This window comes from Apodemus sylvaticus, chromosome 17 (assembly GCF_947179515.1).
Source record: "Apodemus sylvaticus chromosome 17, mApoSyl1.1, whole genome shotgun sequence".
Classification (NCBI taxonomy): Eukaryota; Metazoa; Chordata; class Mammalia; order Rodentia; family Muridae; genus Apodemus; species Apodemus sylvaticus.
The window spans coordinates 16,519,119-16,539,701 of NC_067488.1; the positions used below are offsets into that span (position 1 = coordinate 16,519,119).

At 29.4% G+C, this 20,583-nt stretch overlaps 1 protein-coding gene across 3 annotated transcripts in view; it reads right to left on the bottom strand.

Moving 5' to 3' along the window:
• Csmd3 (CUB and Sushi multiple domains 3) overlaps nt 1-20,583 on the bottom strand; it is a 1,209,570-nt gene that overhangs the window by 769,358 nt on the left and 419,629 nt on the right. The window contains exon 7 of one of the 3 annotated variants that reach the window (XM_052161505.1): nt 10,597-10,908. The exons of the other annotated variants lie outside the window; for them this stretch is intronic. Within the exon in view, the coding sequence (XP_052017465.1) occupies nt 10,597-10,908 (312 nt within the window). The remainder of the gene's footprint in view (nt 1-10,596; nt 10,909-20,583) is intronic. 3 annotated transcript variants of the gene reach the window in all.

The following is a 20,583-nucleotide window of genomic DNA, read 5'->3' on the forward strand; positions in this document are numbered from 1 at the left end:
TTATGAAAAATTAATATTTATAAAACAAATATGTTTGAGACCATGGAGTTATTTCAATAATTCTGGCTGCCTTAAAGGCCTCCACCAAGATATCCAAGAAGACTGGGTCATCATAAATTATAAAATCTGCATGGATCTAACTATAGAGTATGCGCTGAGAGGTGCCATCCTATAAAAGTATTAAAGTGAATACTCACAGATTATCCATTTGCAACTGAAATAATTTCTACTATCTAATATGTCCATGTGGTTCATGGATAATCAAAACATTCATATTTTCATATTTTACACAAACTTGTAACCAACTCAATACTAGCATCTTCCCATTATTTCACATTTCACTCAGAAAGTAATTTACTAAAGAAAGCGCCAAAACTTTAGAAATAAAATCACATACTTAATATTATGAATGATATTGCTTGATACTATCACAACTGTGGTGAGGCCAAAGAGAAGAGTGGGTTGATATACCACCTTTGATTATATACTTAAATAAGAGATCAGGTTGCTTTGTAGTTTTAGGTTACTACAAAACAAAATGAACACAATTTTTCACATGATAATGTATATAAGAAAGTGTCAAGAGACAAAAAAATATATAAAAAAGACAAATATTTATGGAACCCCAGCCCAATGTTGATAATTCTGTTATTCGTATTTACTATACTAGTGTTATAATTTTACCTTGAAAGTTAACAAGTAGAAGTATATTATAAAAGTCATATATAGCCAGACTTTTTTGTTATACATTTTCACATCTGCCATTATTTATGCTTTAATACTGTTTTAAATTCAATGTGTTATTTAGTTTCACCAGTTATTATATGGAAGTCAAGAAGGAAAAAGTAATCGGCTATTAAAATACAAGATGTAGATTTTTATTGAAAATATTAATTCGATAAACAAGATTTTTTTATATTGTCACCATATTTTATTATAATGAGTAAGAAATCCAGGGATTTGAGAAATGATAAGAAATAATAATTTTACTATTGTTATTTTAAGTAACAACATATTTAAAAGCAATGTATCTGGGTGTATAATTTGGGGCAAAACTTAAAAGTTATGAACTAAAATTGCATTTTGCATTGTTCTTATTATTGATCAATTTACAAAATGATTTTACCCACAAAATTATAGTAGATGTCAGAACTTATTCCAAAGACAACCTGAATTATTTTCATTAGTACTGAATGAGGCTTTAATTTTATCAATGCTATTGCATCTTAGTTGAAGACAAGATTTCTGAATGAGCCCATGCAGTAGTCCTAATGATGTATGTTGCTTTCTCCATGACAGTCATATAGGTACTGAATATCCCCACCACCATTCCCTTAAGACACTGAAACTCAGAAGAATGGGTTCTACTGTGTCATGTCATACTCTTTTTTTGGTACACATCAGTTAGTTGTTCCACAATGAATTTTCAGAGCTATAGTCTAATATATAGAAGGCTGCTCACTATTAATTGTTAATTGGACTCTTGTATATATTAATAAACTACCTGTTCCCTGTTTATTTAAACTCATTCAAATTCATCCTAATGTTATTTTTTAATTGGATAATATTTCCTCCCAGTCTAAGCTGCCCATTAATTAAATTGTTTATGACTGTTTCAGGATATACTATTTTTTCATACGTGTATATAATTCTCCGCATATGCATTGAATGTCAGGTATGCTAAGTTTTACATTTTTTCCCCTCAAATGAGGCTTAAATTCAAAGAAATGTATGAGCTCAGAGCTTGTCTTAATTTTTCACTTGGTTTTTAGCAAATAGCACAGAATATCCATTGTCAGTTATTATCCCCCAAAAAGCCTTTGTGATTTCTCACAAAAAGGATGAACCTTTATCACATAGCTCATGTATGATTTCTACACAGTGTATATAAGTACTAGATCACTAGTCACTCTCTTTTCACATTTTCTTGTGAATTTAATCAAGAAGGTCCTTCTCACTTTTCTTCAAAACTGTATATTCCACAAGTCAAAAGAACAGAGGAAAGACTATACTGGAAGGGAGGAAAAAGAGACAGAGGTTATACAGGGCATTAAAAAAGCCAAGAGAAAGAAAAAAGAAAAGAAAGAAAAAGAAAGAGAAGGATGAAAATCTAAAGAAAGACAAAATTTAAGTAAATGAATAAGTAATTAAGTATATTGGAATATAGTAGTGAAGAAAGAAGAAAAAGTAAAAACATTCTTGTCCAGCCTCAAGTGTAATCTGCCCTAAGAGAAGAGAAAAGATACACTAGAATTCAAAATAGTCATCTTAGGGAATTTAAGGCACATTGAATCTTAGGGAAGCAGACACATGGCTGATTTCTTATGCACAAGATAAGCACAGAGTAAATCCTTACATATTTTTCTGAGAGCAATAACCACTCTATCCTTGCTTTTTATGATCTCATCACAAAGACAAATGCAGGATGTTGAATAGGTTCTAAATCAGTATGTGATATTATTAGATGGAATAAACAATTTTAAATAAAAATATCTTGCATTATTGAAGGAAAAATTTTAATATGCTTTGTAAATATACAAGTTGTCTCTTCCTCAGCCTAATTTTGAATGTGTATTATTTTATACTTGTCAGGTTACCAATTGATTGATTGACTCTGTGTGTATGTGTGTGTGTGTGTGTGGGTGGGTGTGTGTGTGTGTGGGTGCGCGTGCGCGCATGCCTGTGCGCATGCGTGTGCATGTGCGGGCACGCACACATATGCAAGCATATGCTAATAGGTGTCCTCTGGTAAATATTTTTAAATCAGAAGCTTTCAGCAAGTTTTTAGTAATTTAATCCTAAGGCCTAGAAGCTCTTTATTCTCAGCTACCTAGCCATACCATACTCTGCTTGAATGCCTTGTCATTTTAAAAATTAGAAATATTCACAAGCACCCGATCTATTATTTAAAAATATTATAATAGACTTCCTCATAAACTTTTCTCCTAACTTATAATTAAAGACACAAAGACACATCATACAGGACACATCACACAAAACAGATCATTCACACTTATCATCATCTGTATGTCTTAGTCAATTTTCTGTTATTTCTTCTTTTATAATTGACAAATACTCTTTCAGTTCAATTTTATCATTGTACCTTTTTCCTTAAAGATACAGATGATATCAAATATTCATATGACACCATCACATAATTAGCAAGAGGTGAATTTTCAATAAGATTCTAATTTATTTCTGTATGGACATTACTCAGTATCCACCAAAACACAGTTAAGGAATCTATAAACTGTATTTTTCTATGTGATGATGCCAATGATGTTTAAACCAGAGCAAACCTGAACAACATGATGCACACTCTCCAAAGACAGAACAATATATAAAAATGTTCTTAAGTACCTGAAAATATTAAAATATATTTATAGGACACCATATAATTTAATGACATGCACATATTTAGCCCAAAAGAGTTATTTAACACAGTAAATATTCTGTTATACTAATGATTCAAATTAGTGTCTGAACAAAATTTTTGTATAAGTGAATCCCCTTTTCTATATAAATTTATTTATATAAAGTACCGTGTTTAATGGCTGGCAGCCACAGAGACTGAAATGCCAGGCACAGGGCCTGCATGACTCTGCACCTGGTCTTGTGCATATATGTTATGGCTGTTAGACTGGTGTTCTTGTGCGTCTGTGATTAGGACTCTTTTCCTCCTATTGGGTTGCCTTGTCCATAAAGGCATTTGCCTTGTCTTATTGTCTACTTGTCTACTTTTGGCCTGTTTGGCAGATCACTCTTGGAAACCTGATCTTTTCTAAAGAGGAAATGAAGTGTGAGTAAATCTGTAGAAGAGGGGAAGTTGGAGCTGTCTGAAGGAGAAAATAGGAAACTGTAATTAAGACTTACTGTTTGAGAGAAGAATTTATCTTTTGAAACTAACAACCTGGTGCTATAACATTTTATTTGAATAATATATATATATATTATATTGAGCTTACTTGGAAGGAATGTTAAAAGTTAAAATTCCTGCTTTTGTTTTTATGAAAATGGCTGACTTGTATGAACTCACACTGAAATAGGCAGTCTTCTCTTAAATGTAACATGAACAAGTACTATTTACTATATAGAGGGTGATTTTTTAACCATATTTACTTTAGTTTTTAAGTTAGAAATTCTGCTCCCTCTGTGCTACACAAGTGATTGTCATTTTAAGAAGAATATAACACCTTTTGCAATGAACACTCATTAAAAACACTGTTAAAGAATTGCTGTGTTCTGCAAAACCATCACAAGCGATGACGACGAAGAAACTGGAAAAGGGCTAACATTTGAAGTGTAAGTAAAGAAAATATCCAATAGAGGAAAAAAAAAGAAAGCCTCATATCACATATTCCTCAGCACATATTTTTCAAGTTATCTTCTAAAATTTACACTGGGAAGTACAAAAAATGTTTAATGATCATTATACATTTGTACAGGGAACTTCTCAGGTAAATAGTTTCAGATATTTCAATTATAAAAGGTATATATATATATATATATATATATATATATATATATATATCAGTAATTAACGTTTTATGGAAAAATAAGTATCAATTTGCTATAATCTCTAAGAAAATAGTGTTAAAATAAATCAATGAGTATATAATATATCATGTCTAACTTACTGTTATGATGGTATGGCAGGTCATTTCTTAAGAAAGAATATGCACTTATTTCTATAATTATCTGCCATGTTCTTGTTATCTTAATATATAATATTATATACTATTATAAAATGTTTTCTAAAAAAATTAAATGAATTAATGAGTATGTGTATTACTCATTGTACATTCTCCTATAACTTTTCAAAGTGGCTATATATTTTATACAAATAAAATTGTGATAATACATTACCTGAGATAAAAAATGAAGCAATGAACAAACACTGTAAGTTCTATTATATTGCTACATACATTCTCATTTAGGTCAATTTTTAGTTGTACCTGTTTATATGCAGAATATGGAGTTATTGGTATTAAAAGTAGTGCTAAGAAGTATTATGCATAAATAAAATTTGAAATAATTAAAAATAGATCCTACTGTTAACTCAATTCTAATCCATTTTTAAATATGACCACATCAATGTAATTTTAGCTATAAATAACTGGATTTTAAATATTAAAGGAAACCCTTAATTTTCAATTTATTTATGTTAATGTTATTTTACCTTTAAAAATAGTTCATCAATTTTATTTACTTTGGTTATTGATTTATATTTCTATTCAACAGTTATCAATTCTAAATATTTCTACATTTATTAGTAATTAAACAATTTTTTACCTTTCACCTTCTATTCAAATTTTAGAATTAGTTCAAATATTATCTATAAAAATTTCTCTAGCTTTATTTCCAAATACATTATTTCCTTCTACTTGTTAATGTATAGTGTAAAATATAAAATGAGTATGATGATTTTTAAAATAAATATCAGCTCTTTGCAGATATGTAGACTACTCAGATACCAGTGATTTCCTGGAGAAATGAGAAAATGGGAGACTCTTTAAAAGTATGAGGGAAGAAAGTATGTAAGAATATGGACCATGCAGTGGAAAACTGTATTCATTGCACATATTAGTACTTGTCTCTATAATTCCATGTATGTACAAGAGTTAAGACAAATTTAATAAAACAACTACTATATGCTAAATACTTTAGCATGCAATCAACTTTCCTTTCTTTTCTTTGTTTTAAATAGTCCTCTGAACCTGCATCTTTAGTCATTTATTGTGGTAAAGGCCTCAAACTAATTAATCAAGATCAGAATCCTAAGCAAGGAGAACAGAATGAGGTCTAGTTGTATTTTCTGATCCTTAAATTCATCATATACCATAGCTTTCTGTTACTTATCATAGTCTGAAAGTTCAACAAATTACATAAGAAAAATATTAGAAATTAATCCCTTGGGGGAGTATAAGAATCCTTGATAAATACATATTTTAAGATTATTCATCATTTTAAAAAGTGATATAGAAATGGACATAGTAAGATACAACAACATTTTTGCAGATAAAATACATAGTTAAGCCTTACATGACTAAGTACAAAATGTCATACTAGATGTCAATTTGCATAGTTGTGTAGTATTTTTAAGTATGATTTATTTTAACTAAGATATCTAAATTTATTTCAATCATTAAAATTATGTAAAAATAGCTTCTGATGATTAGAAGTGCCCAAAATAAATTAACTGCAATATGAGTACAAAAATAGCAATGAAAATTAGAAATATCGTAATACAAAATAATATCAATTATGGGCATTCAAAAACCTACCCTACAGGAAACACTCTAGTGTTCAGCTTATATCAGAGATTTAAACTCAGCAAACGAGAATGCACTGTACCATATTAGTAGTGTTTGTTCAAATGAAATTGAAGGATTTTATGAGTTATTTCTGTGTAATTAAAGGTTTCTTTTGTGTTTTAAAGTATGAATAAAGCCTGTAATAATGTATTTTATGTTTATTAATAGAGAATTTATATACAATATAATTAGCAAATTAATAACACCATGTTATAGGGAAATTATTTTATTGAAAGTGTTATATTCAATATTTTATTGAATATATATAGGACAATCTTTTTCTTTAAAACTAACCCAGAGATAGGATATTATAGTAACAGTCATTTAAAATTTCACTAAATTAAATCTCCTTGGTAGCTATATTTTGTATATTTATTTATTAGTTTAACGGATCTTTTAAAAATACATCTGTGGGAACAAAACTACACTGTGAAAAACAATGCAACAAGAAGGACCATTATTTCTTTCAATATCCTATTCTAAATGATTTTAAGAATACATAGGATAAACATTATGCTTAAGATTTTTCTATGCATGTCACAATAGAAAATTAGGATTAGGTAGTCTAATGTTTTAGGGATATCAGTTTCTTATCAAGAATTATCTTCTAAAGCTCAGGGAATATCATGGAAAAAAATGTTACAAAGACATTAAGAGTCAGGATATTCAGGAGTGTTCTGTGAGATTGTTTCTCCTAAGGTTACAGAAATCACACCGATGAAGGCTCACTAGCATGACCGTGAAGCATGAACTCAGCAAAGACAACAATTAATATGTTATCTTGGACAAAAATACTCATGATGCTCAATCTTACAAAAAAATAAAAATAAAAACAACTAAGCAGTTTAAAAACAGTGAAAATAGAAAAATATTCATACCAATTTGTAATTCCGTACTAAAAGCTCATCCCGGAAAATGTGCATATGAGTAATGTCATAAACACTGAACACCTTAAATTTATGTGTTTAGGAAAGTATATTTATATATGTATACATATATATATACACAGAAATATATACATATGTAAAAATACATATGCAAATTATATATGTATATATAGCAGACATCTCTATATACTATACATATTTATAGTGCATATAAAGTATATATACAATATACTGTATATATGTATAGTATAGATATATGTATATTAATCTATGTATGTATACTATATGTATATAACTGGTAAACACGTATGTGTTTATGTATAAAACAATTTACAAAAATGTGTCATGAATTTGAAAGAGTTCAGAGAATTGCTTATGGGATGTTTAGGAGGGTAGAAAGGGAAGTGGGAAATGGTATAATTACATTATAATCCTCAAAAATAAAATATAATAGTAAAATTATTTGAAGAGAATAAAGAAAAACTGGGTGTATTAGAAAAACTAAAAGAAAAAATATTTGGAAATTTAAGAAAGGATGTAAGAAAGGAAAGGACAAAGGAAGGAAAGAAGGGATGGAGGGAAGGAAGAAGGAGGGAAGGATGGAAAAAAGCAAGGAAAAGGCTACACTGTGAGAGTTGTAGAAGATAAATATAGAAACAGAGGCAATAGTCATATTATAAGTGTCCATGTCATCAGTAAAGCTTTGCCAAACAGGATTTACTTTTTGGTCAAACTATAGGAGATGGAGAATACAATAGACAAAGAGAGAAGTGATTTGTATTGAGTTAATTATTTTAAATGATCCATGAACTCTGTACAACTTGTTTCTTATTCTAAATAGTTGTGGGTCTTATAAATTATTCTCACAAAACCAGGTTGGTTTTCTCAATGAATTTTATTAAAACAGCCTTTTGAAAGTGGGAGCCATGTTAATCACAACTCATATATATATAGTAGGAACTAAACCAATTTACTTTTACAGAATATGTCTTTGATATTCACCTCACAGCATTTAAAAATTTGGAGTTCTTAGAAATTGTCTTTGAAGAGTGTTTATTGTCAGAAAATATAGTCATTATTTTAGGGTTTTCAAAACTATTTTCAAAACAATATTCAAGTCAAATATTAGGAGTGCTTTACTCTTAAAGTAATAGACATGGACAATATTTGCCTCATCATATTAGTAACTTTCTTCTAAATATATAAAATACACTGGATAAATGGAATCAATGGAAGAATTATCAGATACTGGAGCAACAATAAGATCAACTTTGATTAAATTTAATTTGGAAGAAATATAACAATTTAATTGGCTGGAAGAAGATAGCAAATAAATGCCTTCTTATATTTTTTCTATTATATCAACATGAAAATGAATAATATTTCTAAGGCTGATTGTATCACAGAATGAGTAATGTCTAAAATCATTTTAAAATTAGTACAGATAGGAAACAAGTTTTAAACTGTACTGAAAGATTCTAACATTAGCTGAGACATAGTTTCAACTATTGATGCTAAAGTTTATATTAATATATTTAATTTTTTATAGGACACCCTAATAATTTGTTTTCTATTTTAATTCTTCTTACTCTAATGTCTAGAAACTATTGGTTTTAATTCCAAAGATTTTCAGAAAAGATGATGAGAAATTTGAGCAAGACTTTATTTTCATAAAATTTGTATATGTAAACAAGAAGACATTAGAAGTCTTCTTCTTCTGCTGCTTCTTCTTTTTTTAATGATAGTCATTGTGGAGTAGTTCAGAGCCCCTAATAACAGTTTTTTTTTTTGGTAAATTTAAATGTAATTTTAAATTATTATTTGCATTTGTAGAAGGATGTCAATAGTAAAACAAGGTAAAGCCAATATACAGCTTTAAAAGAAATTACTGGATGATAAAATTTTACTTTATAATATATGATTTAAATAACTATTTCAAGTATTTCCAAGATATATTAAAGTAGAAATAAGCTTCTCCTGAGATGTAGTTTGGTTGATTTTCTTCTTTAGCCCTTATCACCAGATCTTAATTTCTCTGAAAGTATGCTCAAAGCCATTTTTAAAAATTATGTATATCTAAGTGAGGTAACCCAGTCTCAAAAGATCAATCATGGTATGTACTCACTAATAAGTGGATATGAGTCTAGAAAACTGGAATACCCAAAACATGACCCACCCATCAAATGAGGTACAAGAAGAATGGAGGAGTGGTCCCTGGTTCTGGAAAGACTCAGTGTAGCAGTATAGGGCAAAACCAGAACAGGGAAGTGGGAAGAGTAGATGGGAGAACAGGGGGAAGGAAGGGGGCTTATGTGACTTTTGGGGAATGCAGGGGCCAGAAAAGGGGAAATCATTTTGAAATGTAAATAAAATATATCAAATAAAAAAATTATATATATAATGGTCTATGTAAAGCATTCACATCTACACTAATAAGCCATATACAAATTAGAGAATATATGTGTCTGAATAGGTATTGGGATGTGTGTTTTATCTATTCAGTGCATTCACTAGATTGATTTTTCCAATTATGCACTTTTTGATAGAAGTGAGCTCATTATTTTCTTTTGACACTAGGGAGTTTTGTTATCTATATTTAACTATTTTACCACATAGAAAGATAAAAATTCTGATTGCTATTTTTTCCTAACCTATCCAAAGTTACAAGCATTAATTGAGTTGGAACTGTTTTAGTATGTTTTCTCTGAAAGTAAAATTCAGTTAATTGTTATTTTACTTTTGGATTCATAACCTCAACCTTATGTATTATATTTTCAAAATTAAAATAATATACTTTTATAATTATATGACAGTCTATGGTTCATTTAAAATTGCATCATAAAGGTATGCAAAAAATCACCAGATAGAGTTACATTTTCCCAAGATATTCACTTTTCATAATTGCTGATTTATATTTCTAAATTTTATGAAAATATTGATAATCCTTAAATATGTGCTCTGTGTGCATTTATGTGCATTTATTTATATAAAATGTTTTATTATGTTATTTTATCTCTCCAAATTGTATGTGATGCTAAGTAATAAGGACAGGTGTTTAACTCTCATTTGAGTTACCCATTTTAAAAATACTCTGTTCTACTGTTAACCCTCCCTCTAAATCAACTGCATGGTAATTTGATTTCTTTTTAACTTCTCTTCTTCCCAATTATTATAATTTATTTCTTCATATTTGCATTCTTCAGCTAGTTCAATCCTTATTATTTTTTAAGTTATTTTTAAGGCAAAAATATAAGATAAAGAGGAAAGCCTCTGAGGACAGATTATTTCATTCTTTTTCTATACCTTGGCTCTTACAATCTATTCTCTAGTTAGAATCATCACCAAATAGAGCTTTCGCTGTAACTAAATGGGCACAAGTAAAATAACATCGATACCTCTATGAGTAACAACTGCAAGTTCTTTAGTTCTTTCTATCTGCTCAGCATTTCGTGGTCTTCTGCTTGAGCTTTGTGTGTTTGCTTGATGAGGAGAAAGCGGGTCCTCGGGTGTGTTGGGATCCAGACCTGAATCACTGAGACTCCTTCCTTGCACTCGCTGTTCCTCGGAAAGTCTATGGCTGGTGACAGCTGTAACACTGGATGCAGTAACATCTGCAGGTGTGCTAGCAACATCAATAGCACCAGTGGCAGTCCTGATATGCTCCTCTAACTCACCAATGGAGGCAGTGAGGGTCAATGGAGAAGAACCTGTGGGACACAGTAGCACTAGATGCTAACTTTTTCTTTTAAATTTTATATTTTTGATAAGTTTAATAAATTTCTATTATTACCTTAAGGATAATATACATGATGAGGTAAAACACAAGCACACCACTACAATGTGAAGTACCACAGATCCCCAGGGTTTTTTCAATCTATGGAAGCCATTACACATAAAATAAAACATCCTAACAGGATACATTAAAATGGGTGAAGGTAGAAGAAAAAATTTTTATGGCTCCCTCAATAAATGTTTTGTTTTCTTTGTGGGTCATCAGATAATTTGAACAGATAAAGTTTTAACAGAATAAACCATTATGTAATCACACTTTTCTCAAAATTATGTTTTGAATAGTTTGGTTTCATATCAGTTCAAATTTCTGGGAAAATATAAAACTTTTCTATTTTAAAATAAGCAAGTGAAAAAATGGAAATCAAAGCATGAATAAAAAAGTGATGCAAAACTAAGACTCTAAATTATTATGTATTATTGTTAATTCTAATCTTATTTTCCAGGCTAGTATTCAACCTGGTAAAGTTTTCAAGGTGATGACATATTTCTTTCCGTTTATGTGCTTTCTAAAATTAGTTAAATCCGTTAACATCTTTCACATTTCATGTTAAATTTTTAGGTAACAGTGCTTAAATAAATAAAATTAAATGAATTGTTTTATTTAGTGAAAGCAACCAAGAGCCAATGGAATTATTTGTATGGACAGTACTTTTAATTACATACATTTCTAAATATTAATAGTTCACTATATGCATGTAACTGATTTATAAAAAGGCATTTATAAAAAGTTTATTGTCTTAAAACTAGTATAATTTTAATTAGTGTATGACCCAATTCTCCTTTTTATTAAATTGACAATGTAGGACTTTCATTTTCTTTTCACTTGATATCTAGAAGAGTTGTATTATCTAAATATAGCATGTTTCTTATGTAATAAAAATCTTATGTAGATGCATGGAACTTATTGAAGATATACTTAAAATAATCTTTAAATTCTTAACAAGAAATTAATCATTCAATTTTGTGGCTTGAGATATTAATAAAACTGAAACATTTTTCATAGAAGGTTTCTGACTGTTGTGAAGGGTGTCCTTTATGTAATTTCTTTTTCAGCCCATTTATCCGTTGAGTAGAGGAAGGCTACTGATTTGTTAGAGTTAATTTTCTACCCAGCCACTATGCTGAAGTTGTTTATCATGCGTAGGAGTTCTCTGGAAGAACTTTGGGTTCGCTTATGTATACTATCACATCATCCACAAATAGTGATATCTTGAATTCCTTCTTCCAAATTTGTATTCCTTTGATCTCCTTTCATTGTCTAATTGCTGCAGCTAGAACTTTGAGTACTATATTGAATAGACAGGGGGAGATTAAAAAGCCTTGTCTTGTTCCTGATTTTATTGGTATTGCTTCAAGTTTCTCTCCATTTAGTTTGATGTTAGCTATTGTTTTTTAAAGGTTCTGAATATTTTTAAAGTAAATAAGTAACATATACTTTACTTTCATACAACTCAATATTTTGCATTTCTGACTACTGTGTTTACTTAAACTTTATTTTCTTTATTTTCTTTTTTATTAAGTATTTTATTTATTTACATTTTCCATGCTATCCTGTTTTCTGATTTCCCTTCCAACAACTCCCTATCCTATTCCCCCTTCTCCTACTCACCAACCCACTCACTCCCTCTACCCTGTCCTGGCATTCCCCTATACTGGAGCATTGAACTTTCTCAGGACTAAGGGCCTCTCCTCCCTTTGATGATCAACAAGGCCATTGTCTGCTTGAGCTTCCTTTGATCTGAAAATTGTATCTTGGGTATTCCAAGCTTCTAGGCTAATTAAACTGTTAATACAAACAGATACAAGGTTGCTTATCCACTCCAAAGGAGTGAATAGTGAACTCAGAAATGGTTCATAGAGTTCCTGCTGTGCTTTTCTCTTCTTGTGCTGCCCACAAAGTACTAGGTGTGATGAATTTGTTTGCCTAAAACTCAAAAAGTAAGGGCGACAAATATGGAGCCCTTGATAGCTAGTCAGGAAAACATGGACTATTGAAATTTGAATTGCTATATTCATCCTCAAACTCATTGGGGCTTCACAAAAATTGTATAATAATTGCACATGGATAAACTACAGATATAACATATATACCAACTATCATATAAAATTGAATGATTGATGCCTTCAAAATTATTAGTCAGAAAAACCTTAAGTACCATTATCATTTTGCAGAAGTTCAAATCTACTATATACACAATAGCTGTTCAAATAAGCCTGTGCTACTTACTAAAAATAAAATTTAACAAGGATATTTCCTATTCATATGAACAAATGAGAAGAGCTTATAGGACCTTCATGGACAAATTTACATAATGAGGCATTTCTATGAATTGATATTCTCATTTCTATGAAAAGTTCTGGTTATTTGATTGGGAACTTAATTAAGCTTTCTGCTTTAAAATGATATGAAAGTCAGATTATAAACTGAATATTTAAACATTTTTTGCTTCACTTTAATGTCCAATATTAGATTTGTAATTTTATTTTTAAGTGGTGTGTGTGTGTGTGTGTGTGTGTGTGTGTGTCTTCTGTGCAGGGTACTAACACATCAGATAAGTGGCAGAGAGATGTTTCAGGTAAGTTCTGGTAACTGAGCTCTGCTTTATTTCATGTGCATTGTAGTAAGTGCTTTTAACCACTGAGCCACCTCTCCAGCTGCAAGGTTTTTGATTTTCAATTAGTAATTTTAACTATAAACCTTTCATACTAAAAGCATCAAAAATAATCAATCTGTATTCTAAACATTACAATTTAAACGTTCTAACAAAGCTGATCTGAATGAACACATGCACAACAAAGCCATCCTGACTAATCTGAAAAATATTGCATCTGAGTAAAAATTTTTTGATGATTATTTTTGAAAACAAGCTTTGATTGTGCCTCTAATTAATCACAAGAAAATTATTTTCTGATTCCAAGAATAACTTTCTTTAATCTCCCAGGACATAGACACTTGTCCAGACAACTGGGAATTCAAACCTATGTTTGGTATAATTTAGAGAAAGGTCCTTTGAGCAAGCTAATCTTGAAGGCTGTAACATTAGACTAATCCTGAGCAGTTGTTAGCAGTGATGATTTGCTTCTCCGTTATACAAATATAGTAAGATTTAATGATGAAGCAAGAAAATCTTCATTTCTATGAAACCAAAGTCTGGCCAAACATGTGTTTCACCAGATATTTATAAATCAGTGATGTCTCACACATTGCAATCTATTCTTCCCATTGGCACACAAGAGTACAAGAAAAGCATAGATTTAGGTATTTGGCTATCTGCTCATTGCTCTAGACCTATCTGTAGACTCATGCCTGGAATACAATAGGCCTTCAAAAATATTGAAAGTAAATATAAACGAATGAATGGATTCAATGATAAAGCCTAAATGAGATTATCTATAAAAATTAAAATGATTGAAATGTGACAACAGATATTAAACATGGAAACGTCAGATTTCTAATACTGTCATGGTAAAAAGGAACTGTAATAAGAAGCACGCTAACTATGAGCTATAGTTTCAAAAACATCATTTTGAGAGAAAGTGTGATATTTGAACATTTAGTAGCAACCCATTAAACATGTTTTATTCCTTCAAAATGGGAACGGATAATCTGCTGGTATGCTGGATTTACTTGCAACTTTGAAACATCTCTAAGGTAAACAGTAAATATGACTTCATGAAAATAAATAAAATAATTACATTTAACAGAGGTAGATATAAATATCAAAGTGAATCTTTCACTAAGGCAGGAAAAGGCCCATTACCATATTAGTTGTTGTTTACATCAAAAACAATTTAAGAATAATAATATTCATATCTTTTAGGCTGAGAGTGTAAGAAACATGGGGTTTAATTATGTAAATAGATTATGCAAATTATGCAAAAATTAATTTACATAATTTAAATAAATAATTTAAATCTTAAATCCATTTAAAATATTCACACACAAACTGTCTCATGTGGCATAGGTCAATGTTGACAAAATCCTTAGAATGAAGGGCATCAACACAGTAAGGTTAAATATGCAAAATAACTCACCCAATATTAAATCTACCATTTGCTTTTTTAAAACATGAATTATGTTGTAAAATTACAAAATTGTTGCCTTTAACAGCACAGTAAAAAATAATAAGACATACACCCAAATTAAAGGAAAAAAAGGTACATCCAAAAAAACTTGTTCATCACATAAAATCGAAACATGTATTTAAAATGTGGTTTAGGAAAATTAGATTGCCTTGTAAGTAGTTAAATTGATATATATTTCACAATACCATTTACAACATGAAGCAAATCTAAAATATAAATTTATTAATATTAACAAGACATTTCCCCATATAACAAAATAAAAATGAAATGATTTACATATACAAAAGATGATTTTTCAAATCATGAGTGTGTGTCACATTTCAAATCATGAAAATGGAGAATGACATATGCTACACATGCAAGTTATAAAATTCAGAAATGGTATGCACAATTTCCAATTTTGATTTATGATGCATTTTAACAAAATTTATGGTTGTAAATAGTTTTATAATATTATATAGATAAATATGTGATATAATAAACATAAGCCATTATTAAACTATAATTTAGAGAATGTGCAAAATACTATCTCATAAAAAGAATTTGAAATTCTTTTTTAGTTTTTCCAATTCAAAGATTGACACATTGATTTCTAATTATTATTATTCATCAAAAAGTTGAAAGATATTCTACTTAACTTGAGTATACCTCCCCCCAAATTAAAAATGAATACATTAAATGTGCATTAACAGTCAAAGAAGATATTCATAGGCTTTTATGTTGCAGCATTGCTCTGTGCATGATCTCTTTTCTGGTCCAGTTATTTCTGCAATTTCATTATTTTATTTGAAGAATGTCAATGAAAGTTTACAAAGTAAATAATAATAATATTATTTTAAATAATAATAAAAATGAAAGTTTACAAAGTAAATAATAATAATGTAGTAATGAAAATGTAGTAAACATTTAAAGTGAAAGCATGGAAAACAAAGACTGCATGATTTCTATTCAAACTAAAATAACACAAAAAGGAAATCAAAATACTTCTAATTTTGCAATTATATTTGAATCACCATTTACATATTCTATTAATTTTCGATCACTTAAGTCAATTGGTAGTTTGTATTTCTCCTTGTTTCGAGCATCACTTGCAGGGAAAAATCCAACAGATGAGAACACTACCAAAGTCACTGAACTTGATGTGTAAAATCACAGGATGCCTCTGCTTTGTTATGCCTGATGGTAGTATTCTTAATAAGCACATTGTAGCTGAGACTATTGCATCAGAAATGTAATAATAGTCAGAAGTTCATTGGAGCTGAGAATTTTGCATTTCAAGTATAATAATAATCACAAGTTCAAAGCTGTGTCCACTTGAGTTAAATAGTTTGAATCCAACAAATTGTTTATGTAAATGTTCAAGTCAGAGAAGTGTAAACTGAGAAAGAAAATACTTGAAAAGATAGAAAGTTGTGTTTGTAAATCAGCTTCTTTATATAAAACTGACACTGTCCAGAAGCATTTAATGTTACCATCTAAACAAAATTAACTAATAAAATAAGTTTAAGAATAATTCTATAAGCCGGGTGGTGGTGGCATACGCCTTTAGTCCCAGAACTTGGGAGGCAGAGGCAGGCAGATTTCTGAGTTAGAGGCCAGTCTGGTCTACAGAGTGAGTTCCAGGACAGCCAGAACTACACAGAGAAACCCTATCTTGACAAACCAAAAAAAAAAATCTATATTGATCTTATGAATTTATTTTTATATTGAAACAAAGAATTAATGTTTTGATCTCTAGTATATCTTTTTAAGTTTAAACTTCCTCAGTAAATATGAATATAATTGACCCTGGGAATTAAGCAGCAACATTAAAATTCAAAAGTACTATAACTTCTGTTTAGTTTTTTAGCGATAAAATGGGGGGAAATCTGTTGTTGAAAATTTTAAAGAACAAATTAATCAAATAACATACATCTAATGATAACATGATCTGCAAGTAATATAGGTAGGTACATACTGATTTAAAATGTAATGAGAGCTTGGAAATAAATGTCTTTCTATATATGTATGGCCAAATATGTTCCTAAGTTACCCATATCTTTCATGCTTAATAGCAAATATAAATGAATATTACATTTTCTATTGGATTGGCTATTTTGCATTGAGTACAAACTGTCTCACTGATACATGTCAAAAATGAAAACTAAAACTTTACACTAAAAATAAAATTGATAAGAATTTATTCAGCAAATTTAGTGGCACATCTATTGAACCAATACTGTCAATAAAATTATCATAAACCCAAAATTAAACATATTATGTGTAAGGCTATTTGACATACAAAAGTAATCCCATAATCTGAATTGTTTAAAGTGATGATAAGTTCACATATCAAGTAACAATAAGTTTCTACTGAAAAAGGTTGGCGGAAATATTATACAGCTTTCATGAGCCTATTGTGTTGATCACAACAAAAGCACTATATTTAAATGTAAATATGTGAAGAGTATAATGAATAAGGAATTTTACTAAATATGTGAGAAAAGACTCATTTATTACAATCAAAATAGAATCAATAAAATATTTTTGACAATCTTGAGACTATTACCTTTCTTCTTAGATAACCATTTATTATTTCACACGTTGATTAAAGTTAGCTACAATGCCATAGATAAGCAACTAGTTACTCTCATGGATTTACGTATTGGAAATCCCAACTTCACATTATTTGTAGAAATCCGCAAAACATTAGTTCAATTCTTTGTTAATTTTAAGCACAATTCTCTTCCAAGAAGCCACAATAGTGACATTGAGAACCTACTATGCAGATCTTTGAAGGAGAATAATTGCAAGCATCCTATGTCTTAATATATATCCTTTTAAGGATCTGTTAATGTGATGGTTTAAATCTCATCACAAAGAGATCTTCTCATTCAAATAAAAAAGTATTCGGGATCAACAGTTATCCCCAATAAAAGAAAATGTAGCATTTATTTTATATATACATGGAAGATTCAGAGATATTATTATAAAAAATACAATATGCCTTCTTCCATTATTTTATATCTGAACCAATAGTCTTCATATTCATCCTGTTTTAGTAGATCATATGACTTAATATTAACTTTATATCAGACACTATATTCTTTACATGTATCTACTTACCCTTAAAGTGTAGGTTTAAATATTTACCTAATATTGGCCAGAAGATAAATATGTAAAAATAAATATGTAAAATGCTTGACTAAAGACTTCCCTTCTTGCTCCAAAATGAGTATTTTATTCTATGCTTACTTTGAATTTGTACACTGCTAAGTGCTTGATTGTTAATGTCTAAATATTACTAGGAAATTAGACATGATCAGATAAGTACAAATGATATACAGAGAGATATACAATAAAATTGAGTTTATAATTCACGTCTAAGAATAGAAGAATAATGAAAATTTCGTATGCATGTACAAAAAAGGAGGTTATAAAAAAGGAGGAAGAAACCTTTTATAATGGAAATTCTCTCTTGTATAGTTCCTCAATATATATATATATATATATATATATATATATACACACACACACACAGATATAGATATATATATATATGAAAATGCAATATACCTTCTTGTAAAATTTATATACAAATTTTGACGATAAAGGGATAGACACAAGAAACACTGAAGTCGAGCTTTGTTCCTATACTACTAATGCTGGTGAGAAGAAATAAGAAGCCTTCTTCTGACAACTCATTGCTCCTGATTTCTGAGGAATATCATTGTCTATAGGGATATCAGTTGTTTTCTTTCCCTCCCCATGTTTGGTCCATCTTAAGAAGAAGGATGCTGTAACTTTAAATGTGTCTTTTAAAGTGCACCTTGTTCTATGTTTGTACATATTACATGAATTAAAGAATTAATAAGCTAATAATCAGATGATACTAAAAGATTTTTGTAGGGTGAATATTTCCACCAAGAATTATTTTCTGTAAGGTACAAATACGATAGAAAATGCAGTCTAGATTTTCACCTTGATATTTGTAATTATTAGTTTTTCCCTAGGTAAAGAAATACTAGGCAGAAATTAGAAGATGTGTGATTTAGAGGGGACTAAGAAACTATTGGAATATTTAATAGTACTTCCTGAGATAATCCTGCTTAACATAAAGTAATCACTGACCCCAGAGCTGGGTGAAAGAGGAATGAGCTGGGAGAAGAGGAATGAGCTAGCCTTCTGGAGAAAAGATTATTATGGGGTTTATTATAGAAATGTTGCTGAGAAACTAGTGAAAATTGTCATAAGTAGGTTGAAGTAATGGAGACTAATAGAAACACGGGCCAAAAAGTTATTATTTTCTGCACCAGATACTCTGTAGAACATTTGCATATTTTATAATCAGAAGTTATAGTAGGAAACCTTGTTTGGAAGAAAGTCATTATATTAGAAAATAACATGTAAGAAGGAAAATACAAATATTAGGGTTATAATCAAAGTAAGTATTGCAGTGTTATTTATAAAAAATTGTCAATACTATAAACTATTTTCACAGGTTGACATGGCTTATATTTAGTATTAAGTGTACTTGGAATTTTAGATTGAGTATGGAGCAGAGAATATGTTATGACTGAAAGATAACTTTTATTATTACAGAATGAAACCAAATGAGAAATGTCACAGAAACATTCAATTTTAACACTGTGACATTTGGTCAATCTTCTTTGACTCTTAATTGTCTAGGAGTACAGAGTTAAATCCTTAGGGTGATATATACCTCAATGTTAGTTAATTAAATAGACTCTCTTTTAAAGCCTTCCTGAAGATGAGATAAATAAATTTATGTTTTAATTGAAGAAGAATTCCAAATAATAATAATAACCATTATTATTATTATATAATCTATTTAATAAGACAGTAAACAGTGAACTGCAGATAAATTTACAACTATTTTTCCTTTTATATCTTTGAAAATATTAAAGAAAATCACTGAATTTTACATTCATTTCAGAGAAAGCAATTCTACTCCTGTACAAATATTCTTTAGAAAAGAGATTCTTTTCTATCCTTATGTTTCCATTTTAAATACTCTTAATTTAAAATTGCTACATGCATCTTTTCTCTCTCTCTCTTTCCTATATCACAGACACATATTAAGTACCATATGTAGCACATGCATCCACACAAACATATATATATATGGTATTTTTAGCTATCTTTCTAAGAAAAATGATGGTAATATAATCAATAAAACAATATAAAACAATATAATATACTTGATATTGATTTCTCATGGGAAAATGAATGGAAACTCTAAATTATGCTTATATGAAACATTGAAACTTTTAAGTTATGACCATTGCCTTAGGTTTATAATACTACAAGATTATTCCTGTTAGAAAAGGAAGAAATACTGTTTAGATATAATAATTCAGTAAAAAATTATCGAGGAAGCTGAAATGTATATTCAAGTCACTGTAAATCATTTGGCATGATAGAAATTGTGAGAAAATGATAATAGACACTAAACATTAAAAAGTGAAGACATTTCAACTTTGCTTCAAGAGACAATGTATCAA